General features: G+C 35.7%; 1 protein-coding gene across 3 annotated transcripts in view; it reads right to left on the bottom strand.

Annotated features, from left to right (window-relative positions):
- Positions 1–19,903, bottom strand: part of ZPBP (zona pellucida binding protein) — a 116,138-nt gene that overhangs the window by 63,154 nt on the left and 33,081 nt on the right. For all 3 annotated transcript variants that reach the window (XR_009260626.1, XM_058725583.1, XM_058725582.1), the window contains one exon: positions 19,524–19,742. Coding sequence is in view for 2 of the 3 variants with exons in the window: in XM_058725583.1 (XP_058581566.1) it covers positions 19,524–19,742 (219 nt within the window). In the remaining variant the exon portion in view is untranslated. The remainder of the gene's footprint in view (positions 1–19,523; positions 19,743–19,903) is intronic.

The following is a 19,903-nucleotide window of genomic DNA, read 5'->3' as shown; positions in this document are numbered from 1 at the left end:
AATAATAACGATAATAACAATAACAATGCCTGATCATAACAATAAAGACTAGAACAGAAACGTATGAAATAAAGAACAGAAAAATCATAGAAAAGCTTCACCAAAGTAAGAGTTAGTTGCTCCTCTGAAAAGGAAACAAAATTGGCAACCTCTTAGGAAAGCTAACCAAGGAAAAAAGAAATGTCCCAAACCAACAAAATTATAAATAAACAAGGAGACACTATAACCGATAACATGGGAATTCAAAGGATCATTAAGAGACTACCATGAATAACTATACCTTACTTGACTGAGGAACATGGAAGATATAAAAAATTTGCAAAGACATAAAAACCAAAAGGGGAGTAAGAAAAAGAGGACTTTAGAGATTTCTATTAAATAATCTTTCTAAATTACCTCATCAACCTAATTACAAGGGTTCTAAAACCCTCAGTTACTTCACTATGGACCAAAATATACAAAGTCTGATTTCTACCCCGAGGTCTATCACCAAGAAACCCAGGCACATTATTTACTATCTCCTTGAGACTTCTGCTCTCTGCTCTGTAAAACAACAGGCTAAATATTATGATTTTGCCATTCTTTCCAGTTGTAAAAATAAGATTTAAAATATAAATATGTCAGGGGCGCCTGGGTGGCTCAGTCAGTTGAGCGTCTGACTTCATTCAGCTCAGGTCATGATCTCACAGCAAGTGAGTTCAAGCCCCATGTCGGGCTCCATGCTGACAGCTCGGAGCCTGGAACCTGCTTTGGATTCTGTGTCTCCCTCTCTCTCTGTCCCTAACCCAATCGCATTCTGTCTCTGTCTCTCTCAAAAATAAATAAACATTAAAAAAATTTTTAAATATAAATATGTCACTCTTAACAATCTAAGCTCTTCTCTAACCACAAGCAATCATGACTTATTTTACTTTCTCCAAATTCTCAATCATATCCTACCCATTAGCCATTCTAGAATGTTTCCTAGATATACTCTGTGTTGTCTTTATACATGACTTTAAGTTGCTATTCTGCATGGAATGCTTTTAAAACACCAATAATTTCATGGGTCTCCTTAACTGTTTATCTCCTAATGACATCTCTACTTTCATAGCACCCAAAGAACACCTGGAATTTCTGCCACAGTATTTGCTATACTACTGTTACATGACATCTTCCTTTAAGTAGAATATGACCTTCTTGAAGAAAGATCCTTGCTCTATATTATTGACTTTGCCTGATATGTTATGTAAAATATGTTGGATGGATAAGTGTTGATACGAAGGTAATAAAATTGACCACAGAAGTACTAATAAATGCAGAATACACTTGTAGAATATTATTGGGCAATCTTCATTATTTCAGTATTCTTTTTTATTTTTATTTTTTTAAGTTTATTTATTTTGACAATTACAATTGAGAGAGAGCATGCACGCACAGGGGAAAGGAGAATCCCAAGCAGACTCCATGCTGTCAGTGCTGAGCCCAACGCAGGGCTCGATCTCACGAACCGCAAGATCATGACCTGAGTGGAAATCAAGAGTTGAACACTTAACCAACTGAGCCACCCAGGCGCCCCTTCAGTATTCTCCCCAAACCAGACACATTATGTAACTTCCCTGCTTTCATCTGAATTAATATCACAAAGAATTATCAAATACCACAAAAAAGACAAACCACATCTGGGTGATTTTATAAAAGCAAACAGAACAAGATGTTTGAGCTGAAGGAGACCTCCAAGTAGGGTTGTAGATTTGGAGGGGAAAAAAAAAAAAAAAAAAAAGGAGGTGTTTTTGTTTTTTTTTTTTATGGACTATTTTTACTTTAAATCCTTTTAAAATGAGACAATCCTAAAACCAGACCCAGGAAATGTAAAATTTCTAAATTTATGTATCAAAAATATACAATGGAGTTAAAGAAAGCATTTTCAAATTGTAGCCAAATATTTAAAATATTATCCACCCAAGGTAATGCTTGCTTTTGAAGCCACTGCTCATGAAGTAATTCAGAAGACGGTAGACCAGAGTCTACCAATTTAACATAATATGATTATGAGATCAGATCATCATGAAGATACACAATTTTATTTTTTTAACTTTTTAATGTTTATTTTAGAGAGAGAGACAGAGCACCAGTGGGGGTAGGGCAGAGAGAGAGAGGGAGACACAGAAACCGAAGCGGGGTGGGGCAGAGAGAGAGGGAGACACAGAAACCGAAGCAGGCTCCAGGCTCTGAGCTGACCTGTCAGCACAGAGCCTGATGCAGGGCTTGAACTCACAAACTGTGAGATCATGACCTGAGCTGAAGTTAGATGCTTAACTGACTAAGCCACCCAGGTGCCCCCACAATTTTATTTTTAATTTAAATCCTTATAAAAATTTTAAGGCAAATAAAAAAATTCATTAAAATCTACTATTTATTACGCTAAATCAAAATTGTTGGAAATAGTAACACAGAATCAACAGAAATTATCCAGTCTTCAGGATCAGTCAGTACGGACAGTGATCAATCAAGTCACCAACATGTAGAATGTTTAAGTTAAAATCCAGTACAAAGCTAGTAAGGGCCAACGGGCAGTATAGTTTCCTCCACCATGTTAGATAAACCACATAACGCTCACACTCCCTAGATCAGTTCACTCAATCAGTTCTCTGGATCTGAGACAGCACAATTTCTTCCTGAACTCCTGCCTATGATATACCTGCTTTACTTAGGCTAGATGGCTAACCTCACCCTGTATGAAACTATGCACCCTGTTTTGTTTTTTTAGATTAAACTTTCTATAAAATGAAACAATGAAAAAGAAACGATGTCAGTAATATGGTGATTTAGGATACTTCAAGCCATGTCCTACCACAGAAATGCTGACAAAAATAACCCAAAACAGAGTCAACTTTGCTGAAACTCTGGAAAATAGCTGAATTTTTACAATTAGAAGAATCAAATGGTTTTTCAATCAATGGTCTCTGAATCATTGATTCAAAAGAACCTGAATCAAGGGAAGTTGACTTAAGCACAGCACTTAAGGAATCTCTTATCAGAACACTAACATCAAGCTAAAGGACATGAGACCTGAGAGATCACACACAACAAAGAACAGTCTTTGCAAAGGTGGTTTAGATAAGTCACTAAACCAACAACCACAACACCTATGAACAATAACAACAGACACAAAAGAGGTGGAAGAATCTGGTTTCATGTTAACTACCTGTTAGAATATTAAAAATGTACAGTTTAAAAAAAAAAATTACAAGGAATGAAAGAAGACAGTATGAACCATTCACGAAAACAAACAAACAAACAAACTATCCCTGAGGAAGCACAGAAATTTTAATTATTAGACAAATAAATATTCCATACCAACTGGATTGAATATACTCAAAGAGCTAAAGGAAATAATGAACAGAGAACAACAACAAAAAGCAAAATGATTTCTCAACAAATATATCATATTAATAAAGTAAAAGATTATATAAAAGGAGACCAAACAGAAATTCTGGAACTAACAATTACAACAACTAAAATGAAGAACTCACTACAGGTTTTCAATTGATCTTGTGAAAGAAAGAACCTGTGAATTTGAGGATAGGAAAACTGAGAGTGTCCAGTTAGAGGAGCAGGAAGAAAAAGCAGGAAAAGAACTGAAGGCCTAAGAGACTGTTGGACTTCAGGTGTACTAACATAAGCATAATGGGGGTCCTAGTTGAGAAAAAAAAAAAGAAAAAGAAAAAGAAGGAGAAAAAGAAAAAGACTTGAAGAACACTTGAAAAAATAATAGACAAAAGTGTCCCAATTTGATAAAAGACATGAATCACATATCCAAAAAGATCAATGGAATTGAAGCAGGATATATGCAAGGGATTCAACAGTGAAAAAGATTATAACCAAACTGTCAAAAATCAAAGAGATAATCTGGAAAGCAGAAAGAGAGAGAGAGAGAGAGAGAAGAAAAAAAAAAAAAAACTTGTCACTTCAAGTGCATAAAAAGATTAATCGCAGATTTCTTGTAAAAAAAACCATGGAGGTTCAAAGACAGTGAGATAACATATTTAAAGCATTAAAAGAAAAAATGCTTTCAACCAAGAATCCTGGAAAACTAGCATTCAGAAATGAAGAAGAAAGTAAAATATTCCAAACACAGTGTTTGAGACATTAGATAGTAACAGGACAACAGATAATAATTTGATGCTATACAAAGAAATAAATAACAGTTGTAAAGTTAACTACACAGGTGAAAGGCAATATTGCTGTATTTTTATTTTTTTAACTCCACTTTTTTCATGTATATGATTAAAAATAAATACATAAGACAATAGTCATAAATCTATGTTAATGGTAAACAACGTATATAAAAATGCAATCACTGAGCACACCATAGAGAGGAAGGAACAAACTATCCTGGAGCAGAGTTTTGGTACACTGCTCATACTAGGCTAGTATTAATCCAAACTATATAGTTATACATTCAAGATGTTAATTGTAAAATGCACAGTGGCTGCCAAGAGAGTAACTAGATACGTTCAGAAAAGGAAATGAGAATAAAACCAAAATGATATTTTATAGTCAATTAAACACAAAAAAATCAGTAACAGAAGCATTAAGAAAACAAAAAAGATCTGAGAGAACTACTCGTTTACAGTCCACCATGAAAGGAACCTGGATGCCATCACTCCCATCCTCGTAAGAGGTACACACACTGAAACTCACAAACTCTTCTTTGATTCACCAAGTAAGTAAGGTCTCCGGGAAAACTGCTGTCCACAAAATTGTAGAGAAAAATGGGTGGATACAGGTTAACTATTGCTCACCAGGAGAAGCCCCAAGAGCCGGCCAGGGGAACTAGTACCAGTAAGAAGACTGTAATTCAGAATCTGTTGAAGGCTCACAGCGAGCAAACTCAAGTATCAGAAACTCTAGGGGAGTTCTGTCTTACAGGGCCCTCCACAGGTTCGTAAGTTTAGGCCTCCATTTGTCCCAAGAGGTTCTCCCGTATAAAACAACCCTCCTGAAGATGAGGAAAAAAATCAGAGTAGGTGTGGATAAAGTCAAAATTCTGTACAAACAAATGGAAATATTGAAGAGACAGGAAACTAAAAAGCAATCCTGGAGCTGCTAAGTATGAGAACTGAAGTGAATAACTGATCTGAAGGCAGATTTGATCAGGCAGAAGAAACAAATCAGCCAACCTAAAAACAGAACATTAGAAATTATCAAATCTAAAGAAAAGAAAAAAAACGAGGGAAAGTGATAAGAACTTAAGAAAACTTTTGAACATCATCAAATGGACCAAAATCTACACTGTGGGAGTCCCAGAAGGGAAAGTGACAGAGAAAGTATTTTAATAAACAGTGGCTGAAAACTTCTCAAACTTGATGAAATCATGAATATAAACATCTAGAAGCTCAACAAATACCAAGTAAGGTAAACTCAAAAAGACTCACATGAGGCCACATTATAATGAAGCTTCTGAAAGACAAAGAATCATGAGAGCAGGAAGAGAGAAGTAACCTGTCACATACAACGGATCCTCAATAAGGTTCTGAGCAGATTTCACATAAAAGCTTTTAGAGGCCAAATGTCCCGGGCTGATATAATAAAAGCGCTAAAAGTTGTTTTTTTTAAATGTCAACCAAGAATCTGACAACATGCAAAACTGTCTTTCAAGAGTAAGGGAGGAATTAAGACGTTCCCAGATGAACAAAAGCTGAGGGACTCTGCTACCACTAGATCTGCCCTCCAAGAAATGGTCAAGGGAGTCGTACAGGGTGAAAGGAAGGACACGAGACAGAAATTCAAAGCCATGTGAATAAAGATCTCAATAAAGGTCAATGTATGAGTGATGCTAAAAGCTGCTATTATTGTAAGACTGGATTATAACAGTGATATTGACATGATTAAAAAACAGCCTAAAGGTAGTATGACTGCAACGTTGTTTTGTCACTTCACATTTTACTTTCTAAACAATTTGAGAGACTAAATTCATTTGAAATAATTATTAGTTTATATTTTGGGTCAATATATAAAGTCATAATTTTATGTCATCAACAACTGAAAGGGGTGGGAACAGAACTGTTGAAGGAGAGTTTCCAGACGGTACTAACATTATGCTGGTATAAATTCAAATTAGCGTTATGACATTGGGATGTTAAATGTAACTCCCATTTTGACAACAAAGAAAATACCTATAGAACATACACAAAAGAAAATAAAGCAAGCTTTAAACATTTAAGTACAAAAAGTCAACTACACACAAAAGAAGACTGTAATTGGGGTGCCTGAGTGGCTCCGTTGGTTAAGAGTCTGACTCTTGACTTAGGCTCAGGTCATGACCTCACAGTTCGTGAGATGGAGCCTGGTGTCCAGCTCTGGGCTGACAGCGTGCGATTCTCTCCCTCTCTCTCTGCCCCTGCCCCACCTGCACATGTGCTCTCTCTCTCTCTCTCAAAATAAATAAACTTAAAAAAAAAAAAAAAAAAAAAGAAGAAGGCTATAATGAAGAAAATGAGGAACAAAATAGAAAACAAGAAGCAACATGGCAGAAGTAAAGCCTGTACTATGGGTAATCACTTTAAAAGTAAATGAATTAAACTCTCAACTCAAAAAACAGGGATTGACAGAATGAATAAAACAGCCATAATCCAACAACGTGCTCTCTGCAAGAGGCTCACTTTAGATACAAAAACACAAGTACACTGAAAGTGGAAGGATGGAAAATGATACTCCACGAAAACAGTAACAAAAAGAGAGCAGGGGTGACTACACAAATATGAGACAAAATAAGCTTGAAATCAAAAAAGGGTATAAAAGAGAACATTATATATTAATAATAGATTTAATAGAGTGGTAATATGTAAAAATTATAAACATGTATGCACCTAATTCATGTACCTAATACCAGACTATGACAATTTCTAAAGGAAAACAGAACTGAGAAGAGAAACCCAGGATTGGTGGACTTCAATGGCAAATTCTTACAACAATTTAAAGAAGAATCAATACCAACCCTTCTCAAACTCTTCCAAAAAGCGGAAGAGGAAGGAACACTTCCAAATTCATCCTATGAGGCCAGCATCACCATAACACAAAAAGCAGACAAAGATACTATAAGAAAAGAAAATAATAACAGATCTGTATCACTAATAAACACTGATGCACAATTCCTCAACAAAATACTAGCAAACTGAATTCAGGAGCATATTCACAGAGTAATACACCATGATTAAGTGGGATTTACTACCAGAACGCAAGGATGGATCAACATACAAAAAGCAATGTAAGACACCACATTAACAGAACAAAGGGGCTAAAAACACACATGCCCATCTCATTTGATGCAAAAAAGCCATTTTACAAAATTCAACACCCTTTCATGAAAAAAAGGCTTAACAATATAGAAGCAGGAGGAAATTCCCACCATATAATAAAAGATACACACACACACACACACCCACACACACACACACACACACACCCACCAACAACAGCCAAAATCATATTCAGTGGTAAAAGACTAAAAGCTTTTCCTTGAAGATGAGGAAAAAAACAAGGATGTGGACTTCTGCCATTTCTGTTCAACAAAGTACTAGAAGTTCTAGCCAGTGCAGTAAGGCAAGAAAAAGAAATAAAAAGTATCAAACTGGAAAGGAAGTGAAATTATTTCTATTCATGGATGATATAACATTATATGTAGAAATAAAGATTCCAGAAATAAAACTATACAAACAAATAAATTCAACAAACTTGCCAGATACAAAGTCAGGTGTATTTCTAAAACTACACCCAATAGTATGAAGAAGAAATTATGAAAACAATTTCATTTACAATAGTATAAAAAAAAATACTCAGGAATTAACCAAGAAGGTGAACAACTTACATGATGAAAATTATAAAGCACTGATGTGAGAAAATGAAGAAGACAAAAATAAATGGAAATATGCCCATGTTCACAGATCGGAAGACCTAATAGGGTTAAACTGTCAACACCACACAAAGCAGCCTATAGATTCCGTGCAATCATACCAAAATTCCAATGATGTTTTTGTAAAAATAGAAAAACCCACCCTAAAATTCATATGGAATCACAAGTGACTGGAATAGCCAACACAATCTTGAAAATGAACAAAGCTGAAAGCGTCACAATTCTTGATTTCAAAACTTATTAAAAAAACTATAGCAACCAAAACAGCATGGAACTGGCATAAAGATAGTCATACGGACCAGTGGAAGAGTTAGACACGAAGAAAGCCCTCACATATACAGTCAAATGATTTTTGATAAGGGTGCCAAGATGATTCAATGGGGAAAGGAAAGTCTTTCCAACAAACGGTGCTGGGAAAATGGACATCCACAGGTAAGAGAATGAATTTGAACCTTTACCTAATACCATATACAAAAATTAACTCAAAGTAGATCAAAGGCCTAAATGTAAGATCCAAAACGCTGTCAGAAGCAAGTATAGGGCAAAAGCTTCACAGCACTGGATGTGGCAATGATTTCTCACATATGGCACCAAAGGTATGGGAAATAAAATAAACTAGACAAACTTCATGAAAAGTTGAAAAATTGTACATCAAAAGACAACATTAATAGAGTTAAGAGCAATGTACAGAATGGGAGAAACTACTTGCATTTGAGATCTGATAATAGATTAATATACAGAATACACAGAAAAATCATAAAACTGAATAAAAAGATACCAACCTGGTTCAAAAATGGACAATGGAATCGAACAGACATTTCTTTCTAGAAAATGTACAAACGGCCAATAAACTCATGAAAAGGTATTCAAGAATCATTAATTATTAAGTAAATGCAAACCAAAACTATAATGAGATGCTGCCTCGTACCCATTAGAATGGTTATTATGAAAATAAAAAAAATGGGGCACCTGGGTGGCTCAGTCAGGTGAGTGTCTGACGTCGACTCAGGTCATGATCTCACAGTTCGTGGGTTCAAGCCCTGTGTCGGGCTCTGGGTTGACAACCCACAGCCTGGAGCCTGCTTCGGATTCTGTCTCCCTCTCTCTGTGCTCTCTCTTTCTCTCTCTCAAACATAAATAAATAAGCATTAAAAAAAAAAAAAAAGAACTAGTGCTGGTGAAGATATGGTGAATGAGAACCCCTACACACTGTTATTGAGAATGGTAAATGTTGTAGCCACTGTGGAAAACTAAAGCAGTTCCTTAAAGAAATCAATACAGAATTACTATATTTATAAGTATACACTTACAACAATCCAGCAAATCTACTTATAAGTATCACTCCAAACAACTGAAGGCGGGGTCTCAAAGAGATACGCGTACACTCATAAGCAGCATTATTCACAACAGCTAAGCTTGAAAGCAAGCTAAGGGCCTTCAGTGGATGAATGGATAAGCAAAATATGTGTGTGTGTGTGTGTGTGTGTGTGTGTGTACATGAAATAGTACTCAGCCTTAAAAAGGAGGGACATTCTGACATATGTAACAACATGAATCAACCGTGGGGACATTACAGTAAGTGAAATAAGCCAGTAACAAAAAGAAAATGACTGTACGATTCCACTTATATGAGATCATTAAAATCACAGCAATAGAAAGTAGAATGATGGATGCCTGGGGCTGCGAAGAGAATAGGCACTTTATTTAATGAGGATAAAGAATCAGTTTTCTACAATGAAAAGGGTTTTGGAGATGGATGATGATGACAATGACACAAAACCATGAATGTATTTAATACCACTTATCTGTGTATTTGAAATAGTGAGGGCAAATTTTATGTCATGTGTATTGGACCACAATAAAAAATAGAAACTATTTTCAAAAGTATTAAGCCAACCTTCTCTTCAGGAACCATGCAAGCAAGAAGAGAGTAGAGTGAGTAAATCTAAGTATTGAAAGAAAAACTGCCACCAAACTAAAAGGCTGAATCCAGTGCAATTATCCTTCAAAACTGAAGAAGAAAAAAAGACTTTCTCAGATAAACAAAACTTGAGAAAATCTGTCACCAGAAATGCTGCCTGGCAAGAAATGTGAAAAGAAGTTCTTCGCAGAGAAGGAAAACAACATATGTCCAAAACTTGTATCTAAATAAGTATCATTAGAGAAGTAAAAAGTGAAAGTAATATTAACATTAAACGGACAATAAATAGCTTGTTCCAAATAATGTGAACATCGTACAGTGGATTAAAGCTTAGGGACAATTAAGTACACAGTAGTGTTGTTGTAAGGGGAAGGGAGAACAAATCTGGGAATTCTGTTATAAAAAAACCGAATCATACGTATGCTCAATTAAAAGCAGAGAACACAGAAAAAGTAAAGACAAAAAAAGAAACAAAAGACAAGGGGTAGCAAACACAAAACAGTAACTAATGTGGCGGATCTCAATTCAACCCCATCGATACTGATTTTGAGTCAACGGTTTAAATATACCAATTAAAAAGACTGTCAGAATGAATTTTCAAAAAAAACCCACCTAATTATATCTCATCTTCAAGAAACCCACTTTAAACACAAAGACACTGGTAGATGAAGATTAAAGGGGTAGGGGAAGATATACACACAAACTCAAATCAAAAGAAAGCTGGAACAGTAATATTAATTTTCATTGTAGATAAAACATCAGGAAAAGAAAAGTTATCACAATTAAGGTTATTATATATGATAAAGGTGTCATTTTTCCAAGAAGACAGACAATCCTTAACGAGTACAAGTCTAATAACATAGTATGTAGAAATGGGAGGCCAAAACTAATAAAACCACAAGGACAGTGGAACACTCTGCTAATAGAGATGGGCACTTCAACAACTCTGATCAATCTGTGACAAATCCAGAAGGTAAAATATCAGTAACAACACAGTGGACCTGAAGAGCAACATCAATCAAATGCATCCAACTGACAATTATAGGATGCCTCATCCAGCAGGAGAATACAAATTCTTCTGGAGCACATGCACCTTTCACCACGACAGACAACACTCCAGACCACTGGACACGTTTTGAAAAATGTTTTGAAAGAGGAACGATACAATACATGCTCTCAGGCTGCAACGGAATTAAACGAGAAATACATGATAGAAAGAGAGCTGGAAGATTCTTGTACCTTAAACAACAGACCAATATATACCACATGAATAAAATAAGTCCCGATCAATTTTCAAATATTCTGGACCAAATGAAAGTAAATATACAACTTATCAAAATTTGTAGGATACAGTAAAAGCAGGGCTTAGAGAGAAATTTATAGTACTGAACTCAAATACTAGAAGAGAAGAACAATTTAAATTAAATAATTAAAGTTTTTATCTTAAGGAAACCAAAAAAGGACAAATTCAATAAGAAGAACAGAAATATAAAATTCAGAATGTGTACTTGTGATGAACACCAGGTGTTGCATGGAAGTGCTGAATCACTATATTGTACATCTGAAACTAATACTATACACATCATATGTTAACTAACTGGAATTTAAATAAAAACTTAAAAAAATGCAAATTAGAAAAAAATTTAAAAACACTGAGTAACTGGAATCAATAATAAAATTCAGGGGAATTAGAAAAGCAAAAACAAAACCAAAAACAAACAAAACCAAAAACCAGAAATCAAGAAAATTAAAATCAGAAAATCCGTATAGAAAATCTGTAATCAAAAACAGCAGAAAGAAGGAAACAATACAAAATAGAACAGGTATAAACAAAATAGAGAATAGAAAAAAACAATAAAATCAAGGAAAACAAAAAAAGTTGGTTCCTTAAAAAGATCTACAATATTGATCACCACCTAACCAAAGAAAAAAAATTATGGGGCGCCTGGGTGGCTCAGTCGGTTAAGCGTCCGACTCCGGCTCAGGTCATGATCTCGCGGTCCGTGAATTTGAGCCCCGCATCGGGCTCTGTGCTGACAGCTCAGAGCCTGGAGCCTGTTTCAGATTCTGTGTGTCCCTTTTTCTCTGACCCTCCACCGTCCATGCTCTGTCTCTCCCTGTCTCAAAAATAAATAAACGTTAAAAAAAAATTACAAAAAAAAAGAAAAAAAGAAATTAAAGACGGGAATTACTACCTATCTACCTTTCATAAATAAAAAGAATTATAAGAGAATATTATGTATAACTATATGCAAAAATATGATACCCTAGATGAAAGAGATGAAAATATAAACCACCTAAACTGAGTCACAAAGAAACATAAAATATGAATAAGCATATAACAACAACAAGAAAAGATCAAATAAGTAATTAACAAACTCCCAATAAAGAAAAACCCAGGATTCAATGGCTTCAGTGGTATATTCTATCAAGAGTAATTAGAGAAACTCTCAATCTCTTCTGGAAGAATAGAAAAGGGACACTTCCTACCTAATTTCATGAAGCCAACATTACCCTGACACCAAAGCCAGAAAAGGACATCACAAGAAAACTCTGGGCCAATTTATGAATGCAAACATTCTCCATAATATAGTAATGAACAAATTCCAGTAGCATACGAAAGGAATTTAAACCCTAACTAAGTGGGATACTTCCCAGGAATGCAAAGACAGTGCACCATATGAAAATCAAAAATTATAACACATGCATTCATAGAAGGGGTAAAAAAAAAAAAAAAAGGATAATCTCATTTGATAAAGAAGAAACATCTGACAAAATCTGACAGTTTCATGATGAACACACTCAAACTCGGAATTGAAATGAACTGCTTCAACCTGATGAAGAACTTTTATGAAAAGCCCATAGCCAATATTATATTCAATAGTGTGAGATGTAAGCTTTCCCTCTAGGATTACAAGCAATTCAAGGATGTTTACTTGTGCCACTTCTAATAAACAGTATACTGGACAGGCTAGCAAAATCAATTTGGCAAGAAAAAGAGATAAAAATTATACAAGTTGAAAACCAAGAAGCAAAGCTATTGTTATCCTCAGGTAACATTATCTTCTATATGGAAAAAGCTAAAAATTCCAAGCACAGACACAAAAAAACACAGAGCTAACAAATTAACTCAACCAAGATGCAAGAAAACACACAAAAATTAGTGAATTTCTACATACTAGCAATGAACAATGTCAAAATAAATTACAAAATGCACTCACAACAGCATCAAAAAGAATAAGTACATAGTGATAAATCCATCAAGAGGTGCAATACTTAATACACTGGAAAGTACAAAACATTGCGGAGAGAAATTAAAGAAATCTGCTATGGCCTCAATATGTGTATCCACCCCCCAAATTCGTACCTTGAAATCCAAATGCCCAATGTGATGATATTAGGAGGTGGGGGTCTTTGGGAGGTTCTTAGGTCACGAGAGTAGTGCTTTTAGCCATGGGGTTACAAGTACTCTTGCAAAAGTCCCTCCAGAGAGATCCCTGGCTTCTCCTGCTATGTAAGAATATAATGAGAAGTCTGCACACCTGAAAAGCATCCTTCCTGAACATGATGGCACCCTGATCTCAGAATTCCAGCTTCCAAAAATGTGAGAAATAAATTTCCACTTTATTTTTTTAAATGTTTATTTATTTTTGAGAGAGAGAGAGAGAAAGAGCATGAGCAGGGGAGGGGCAGAGAGAGAGAGAGACACACACACAAAGAATCCAAACCAGGCTCCAGGCTCTGAGCTATCAGCACAGAGCCCGACGCAGAGCTCGAACTCACAGACCACGAGATCATGACCTGAGCCGAAGTCAGACGCTTAACCGACTGAACCACCCAAGCACCCCTCATTTCCATTGTTTATAAGCTACCCAGTCCGCGGTATTTTGTTACAGCAGCTCAACGGTCTAAGACAAAGTCCTAAATAAATGGAAAGATATCCTGTATTCGCAGATTGGAAGACTTAATACTGTTAAGGTGTTAATACTATTTAAAGCTATTGGTGGGTTCAGGGCATTCCCTACCAAAACCCTAATGGCCTTTTCTGGCAAAAATGGAAAGACAGATGCTAAAACCCATGGAACTGCAACCAACTTCAACTAGGCAAACCAATGTTGAAAAGAAGAACAAAATTGGAGGACTCTCGTTTCCAAGGTTCAAATCTCACTACAAAGTACTATCAAAAGCTTATGATCAAAACAGTGTAGCGGGGCGCCTGGGTGGCTCAGTCAGTTGAGCTTTGGCTCAGGTCACGATCTCACAGTTCGTGAGTTCAAGCACTGCATCAGGCTCGCTGCTGTCAGTGCACAGCCCACTTTGGATCCTCTGTCCTCTTCTCTGCCCCTACCCTGCTCGCACTCTTTCTCTCAAAAATAAACATTAAAAACAAAACACAACAAAAACAGTGTGGTATTGGTCTAAGGACAGGCATACAGAACGATGAAGTAGAAGAGTCTAGAAATAAACCCATATATCGGTGGCTGGCTGACTCTCAACAAAGGTGCCATAACAGTGCAATGGGGAAGACCACAGGCTCTTCAAAGAATGGCGCTGGGACAACTGAACATCCACACTTAAGTGAAGACTGGGTCCATATTTCACAGTATATAAAAAATATTTACTCAAAATGAATCTTCTACATTTAGAAGATAAAATTTCAAATTCTTGAAAGAAAACAAAGGAGTATACATCAACAAAAAAGATCTCCAACAAACAACCTAACATGACACTTCAAGGAACAAGAAAAAATAAAAATAAAAAACTTGTCTTCACATTAGAAGAAAGACAAAAAGAAAAATTAAAGCAGGTATCTTCTTTGGAGAAATGTCTATTCATGCCTTCTGACCATTTTTTTGATTGAATTATTTGGTTTTGGGCATTGAGTTTTACAAGTTCTCTACATATTTTGGATACTGACCACTTATCAGATGTATCATTGGCAAATATCGTCTCCCATTCTGTAGGTTGCCTTTTAGTTTTTGTTGATTGTTTCCTTCACTGTGCAGAGGCTTTTTATTTTTATGTAGTCCCAATAGTTCATTTTTGCCTTCGTTTCCCTTGCCTCAGGAGACATATTTTGAAAGAAGTTACTATAGCCAATGTCAATAAAGTTACTGCCTGTGTTCTCTTTTAGGATTTTTATGGTTTAAGGTCTCACTTTTAAGTATTTAATACATTTTGAATTTATTTTTGTGTACAGCGTAAGAAAGTGGTCCAGTTTCATTCTTTTGCATGTAGCTGTCCAGTTTTCCCAACACCATTGTTGAAGAGATGGTCTTTTTCCCACTGGATATTCTTTCCTGTTATGTCAAAGACTGATTGACCATATAGCCATCAGGCTTATTTCCAGATTTTCTACTCTGTTCTAGTGATCTATGTATCTATTTTTGTGTCAGTACCACACTGTTTTGATCACTACAGTTTTGTAATGTAACTTGAAGTCTGGAATTACGATGCCTCCAGCTTTGCCTTTCTTTTTCAAGATTGCTTTGGCTGTTTAGGGTCTTTTGTGGTCCATACAAATTTAAGGATTGTTTCTTCTAGTTCTACGAAAAATGCTGTTGGTATTTTGATAGGGACTGCATTAAAAGTGTAGACTGCTTTGGGTAGTATAGACATTTTAACAATATTTGTTCTTCCAATCCAGAGGGGAGGTGGATGGGGGGATGGGCTAAATAGGTGATGGGGATTAAAGAGTGCACTTGTCATGATGAGCACCAGGTGATACATGGAAGTTGAATTACTAGGCTGTACACCTGAAACTAATATAACACTATGTGTTAACTAACTGGAATTAAATAAAAACTCAAAAGAAATTAAAGCAGAAATAAATGGAATAGGGAACAGGAAAAATAACACAAATTATTAACAAAAAGAAGAGCTGGTTCTCTGAATTATTTTTTTTTATGTTTATTTCCTTTTGAGAGAGAGAGAGAGAGAGAGAAAGCATTAGCAGGGGAAGGGCAGAGAGAGAAGGAAGCAGAGAATCTGAAGGAGGCTCCAGGCTCCATGCTGAGCTGTCAGCATAGAGTCCGACGCAGGGCTCAAACTCACGAATGGTGAGATCATGACCTGGGCTGAAGTCAGATGATGCTTAACTGACTGAGCCACCCAGGTGCCCCCGGTTCTTTGAAAAAATAACAAAATGGATAACCTTTAGCTAGACAAGCAAAAAAAAAAAAAAAAAAAAAAAAAAAAAAAAAAAAAAAAAAAGTCCCAAATAAATAAAATTATAAATGAATCTGGAGACATTACAACTGATACCAAAGAAATACAAAGGATCATTAAAGGTGGCTATGAATAACTATATACCAAGAACTAGACAACCTAAAATAAATGGATCCATTCTTAAAAACATATAGCCTAACAGGGCTGAATCATGACAAAACAGAAAATCTGAACAGATCAACAAGTAGAGAATTGAATCTGTCACCAAGACCTCCCCAAACAGAAAAATACCAGGACCAGATAGCTTCACTGGCAAATTCTGCCCAATATTTTTAAAACCTCAATGTCAATCCTTCTCAAACTCTTTTAAAAAACTGAAGAAAAGGTAACATTCCCAAGCTCATTTTACATGGCCACTGTTATCCCTGATACCAAAGCTAGATACAGACACTACAAGAAAAAAAACTACAGACAAATACCCCTGATGAATACAGAAGGAAAGATTCTCAACAAAACACCAGCAAGCCAACTTCAATAGCACATTAAAAGCTTCGTACCCCATGATCAAGTAGGAGTCATCTCTGGGATGCAAGGATGGTTCAACGTATGCAAACCAACAAGTATGATGCATCACATGAATAGAATAAAAAAATCCCATGAGTATCCCAGTAGATGCAAAAGTGTTTGGCAAAATTCAATAGTCATTCACAATTAAAACTCCCAACAAATCAGGTCAGAAGGAAAGTACTCCAACATATTAAAAGCCTACAGCTAACATCATACTCAATGGTAAAAAGTTGAAAGATTTTTCTCTAAGATCAAGAACAAGACAAGGAGGCCTATTCTCACCATTCCTATAGTAACAGCATTAGAAGTCCTGGCCCGAGCAATCAGGCAAGAGAAAGAAAAGGCATCTGAATCAAAACGGAATGAGTAAAAACGTCTGTGCCTGCAGATGATGCAATCATACTTACAGAAAATGCAAGAGACTCCACCAAAAAAATTGTTAGACCTAATAAATGAATTCAGTAATGCTGCAGAACACAAAATCAACATACAAACATAAATTGCATTTCTATACAGTAACAAGTTACTTTAAAAGAAATAAAGAAAACAATGCCACTCATAATAATATCAAAAACAACAATATAATTAGGAATAAATTTAAACAATAAGGTAAAAAGATCTGTACACTGAAGGCAGTAAGATATTGATAAGGAAACTGAAGACTCACAAATAAGTAGAAAGATATCCCAGGTTCATAAGGTTAAGAATCAACATTGTTAAAATGTCCATACAACCCAAAGCAATCTATGGATTCAATACAATCTTTATCAAGATTCCACCAGCATCTTTTACAGAAATATAAACACTCAAATTCTTATGGGACCACAAAGAATCTTGAATAACCAATGTACTTCGGGGAAAGAAAAAAACTGGAGGCAATACACTTCTAATTTCAATGTATATTACAAAGGTACGGTAATCAAAAGAGTATGGTATGGACATAAAACACATATCTATGGAACCGAGTTGAGAGCCCAAGAAATAAACTCATGCATATAAGGTCAAAGGAGCCAAGAATACTCAATGGAGAATAGGTAGTCGCTACAATAAATTGTACTGGGAAAACCAAACAGTCACATGCCAGAGAATTAAACTGGACTCTGATCTCACGCCAATCTCAACCATTAATTTGAACTGAAGATTTAAATGTAAGACCTAAACCATAAAATTCCCAGAAGAAAACATACAAAAAAGCTCTTTAGTGAACATGCCAATGACTTTATGAATATGACAGCCGAAGCACAAGCAATGAAACCAAACCAAAACATGGACCTATATCAAACTAGAAAACTTCTTCACAGTAGAGGAAACGATTGTGTGTAAGGATGTATCCATACAGACACAATGGAACAGCATTTATCTGTGAAGAAAAAGCAAATTCTACCATCTGCAACAAAGTGGATGGACCTTGAGGGCATTGTGCTGAGTGAAATTAAGTCAAACAGAGAATGACAAATACTTTCATCTCATTTACATGTGGAATCTACAAAAACCACTCATAGGAACAGAGAACTGACTGGTGGATGCTGGGTTAGAGGGTAGGGCCTGAGGGAAATGAATGAAGTTAGACCAAGGATACAAACTTCTAGTTAGAAGATGAATAAGCATATGGATATAATATAGAGCATGGTGAATACGGTTAACAATAAGGTATATTTGAAAGTTGCTATAAGAGCAGACTGTAAAAGTTCTCACCACGATAAAATAATAAGATAAAATAAACTGTAACTATGTGAGATGATGTGTTCACTTTACTGTGGTAATCATGTTGTAATATATATGTGTATCAAATCCTTATTCCTTACTTCTTCAACTTACATAATGTTACGTATCAATTTATTTCAGTAAAGCTGGAAAAAGAAATACTGGACGAAGGACTTGAATATACTTTTCTCCAAAAAAGAATACACACAAATGGCTAGTAAGCACATGAAAAGGTGCTCGGCATCATTAGTCATTAGAGAAATGCGTCTCAAGCCCACCGTGCCTTGTTTCCATTACCATCATTTTTCTCTTATGGGTTCAACTATACTTCCAAGGTTTTCTAAGGACTATTAAATGCCTAATAACAGCACATATTAAATACACTGGGTAAAAGACCTCATGACTCATGAATGCTAACAGTGGGTCCTTGAAGAGCTGAAGAACCAGTCTAACTGTGATACTTTGTCTCAGCAGCTGCAGAATAACTTTCACAATTTTTCTGGAGAAGGAGAAAAGCAGTAAGGAAGATAAAAAAAGACAGTGAAAATGGGGCTGAACTTCTTCTTTTCCTGTAAAGCTTCACACCTCTCAGGTGTGTCTAAAAATTTAATCCTAGATGTCCAAAAAAAAAAAAAAAAGAAAGAGAGAGAGAGAGAGAGAGAGGTGAATACAAACACCAGCAAGAGAGGAACCAAGGACAGAGTAAAGAAGAAAGAAAGGAGTACGGCAAGCAAGATCATTTGAGATGGAAAGGGGACGGAGTCAATTGCCATGGGACCCAGTAAAATACACCGACAGTTATTCCAAAGTGCTCATTCATCAACAAGCCCTTTATATAAGTCTAAAATCAATTCCTCAAAATTCATTGAAATTTCCAGAAAATACTGGGCCTCCACTCTGTGTTATTAGGAAAAGCACTGTAAGCTGTTAGAACGGTCCCTCTGATCTATATTAACTCTTCTTATTGCACTTAGATGCTTTTTGCAAATTAAATCCTGTAGTCAAATATCAAGATAGGCATTTCCTTATACTAACTCCATTCTCTAATAAGTTACCATAGCAAGGTTTAGTTATTTGAGAGTGCAAAATTGTCACTGAGCATGTAAATCAGTAGAATTTTATTTGGGGGCCTATGAGAACTAAGCCAGAGTAGAGAACATGAAAAGTATTCAAATCTATAACATTTACATTCTAAAAATGCTGTTGGTAATTCACATGTCTTTAAAATTTGCTATTCGTTTTCTGTAAAGGACTGTGTTTACTTACCTGAAAATGTAAAGAACAATTCATTCTGCAAACCAGCTCTTTGCATTTTAACATGATGGCATTCAGACTTCAGTAAAGAAACCTCACATGAAAGGTCAAGAACCAACTTGCTTAAAATCTGAAGAAGTTTCTTCTCAAAAGAAATATTATAAATACTATTGCAAGGAGCTGCATGATATCGAGCCGTGAACTGGTAATAATAATGAGGTTCACGATAAGCTGTAAAAAATTAAACAGAATAACACAAAAGCGGTTATTTAAGCAATTCAAATGCATTGCAACTACTCAAGAGAAATCATTACTTGGAATAAGTTCATAGTATTTTTATATCCATCCTGAGGAAACTGAGGGATACGGGGGTTATGTCACACTCCCATGCC

Source organism: Neofelis nebulosa, chromosome 4 (genome assembly GCF_028018385.1).
Source record: "Neofelis nebulosa isolate mNeoNeb1 chromosome 4, mNeoNeb1.pri, whole genome shotgun sequence".
Taxonomy (NCBI): Eukaryota; Metazoa; Chordata; class Mammalia; order Carnivora; family Felidae; genus Neofelis; species Neofelis nebulosa.
The sequence above is the reverse complement of the archived record's forward strand: the minus strand, read 5'-3'. Positions and strand labels throughout refer to the sequence as shown.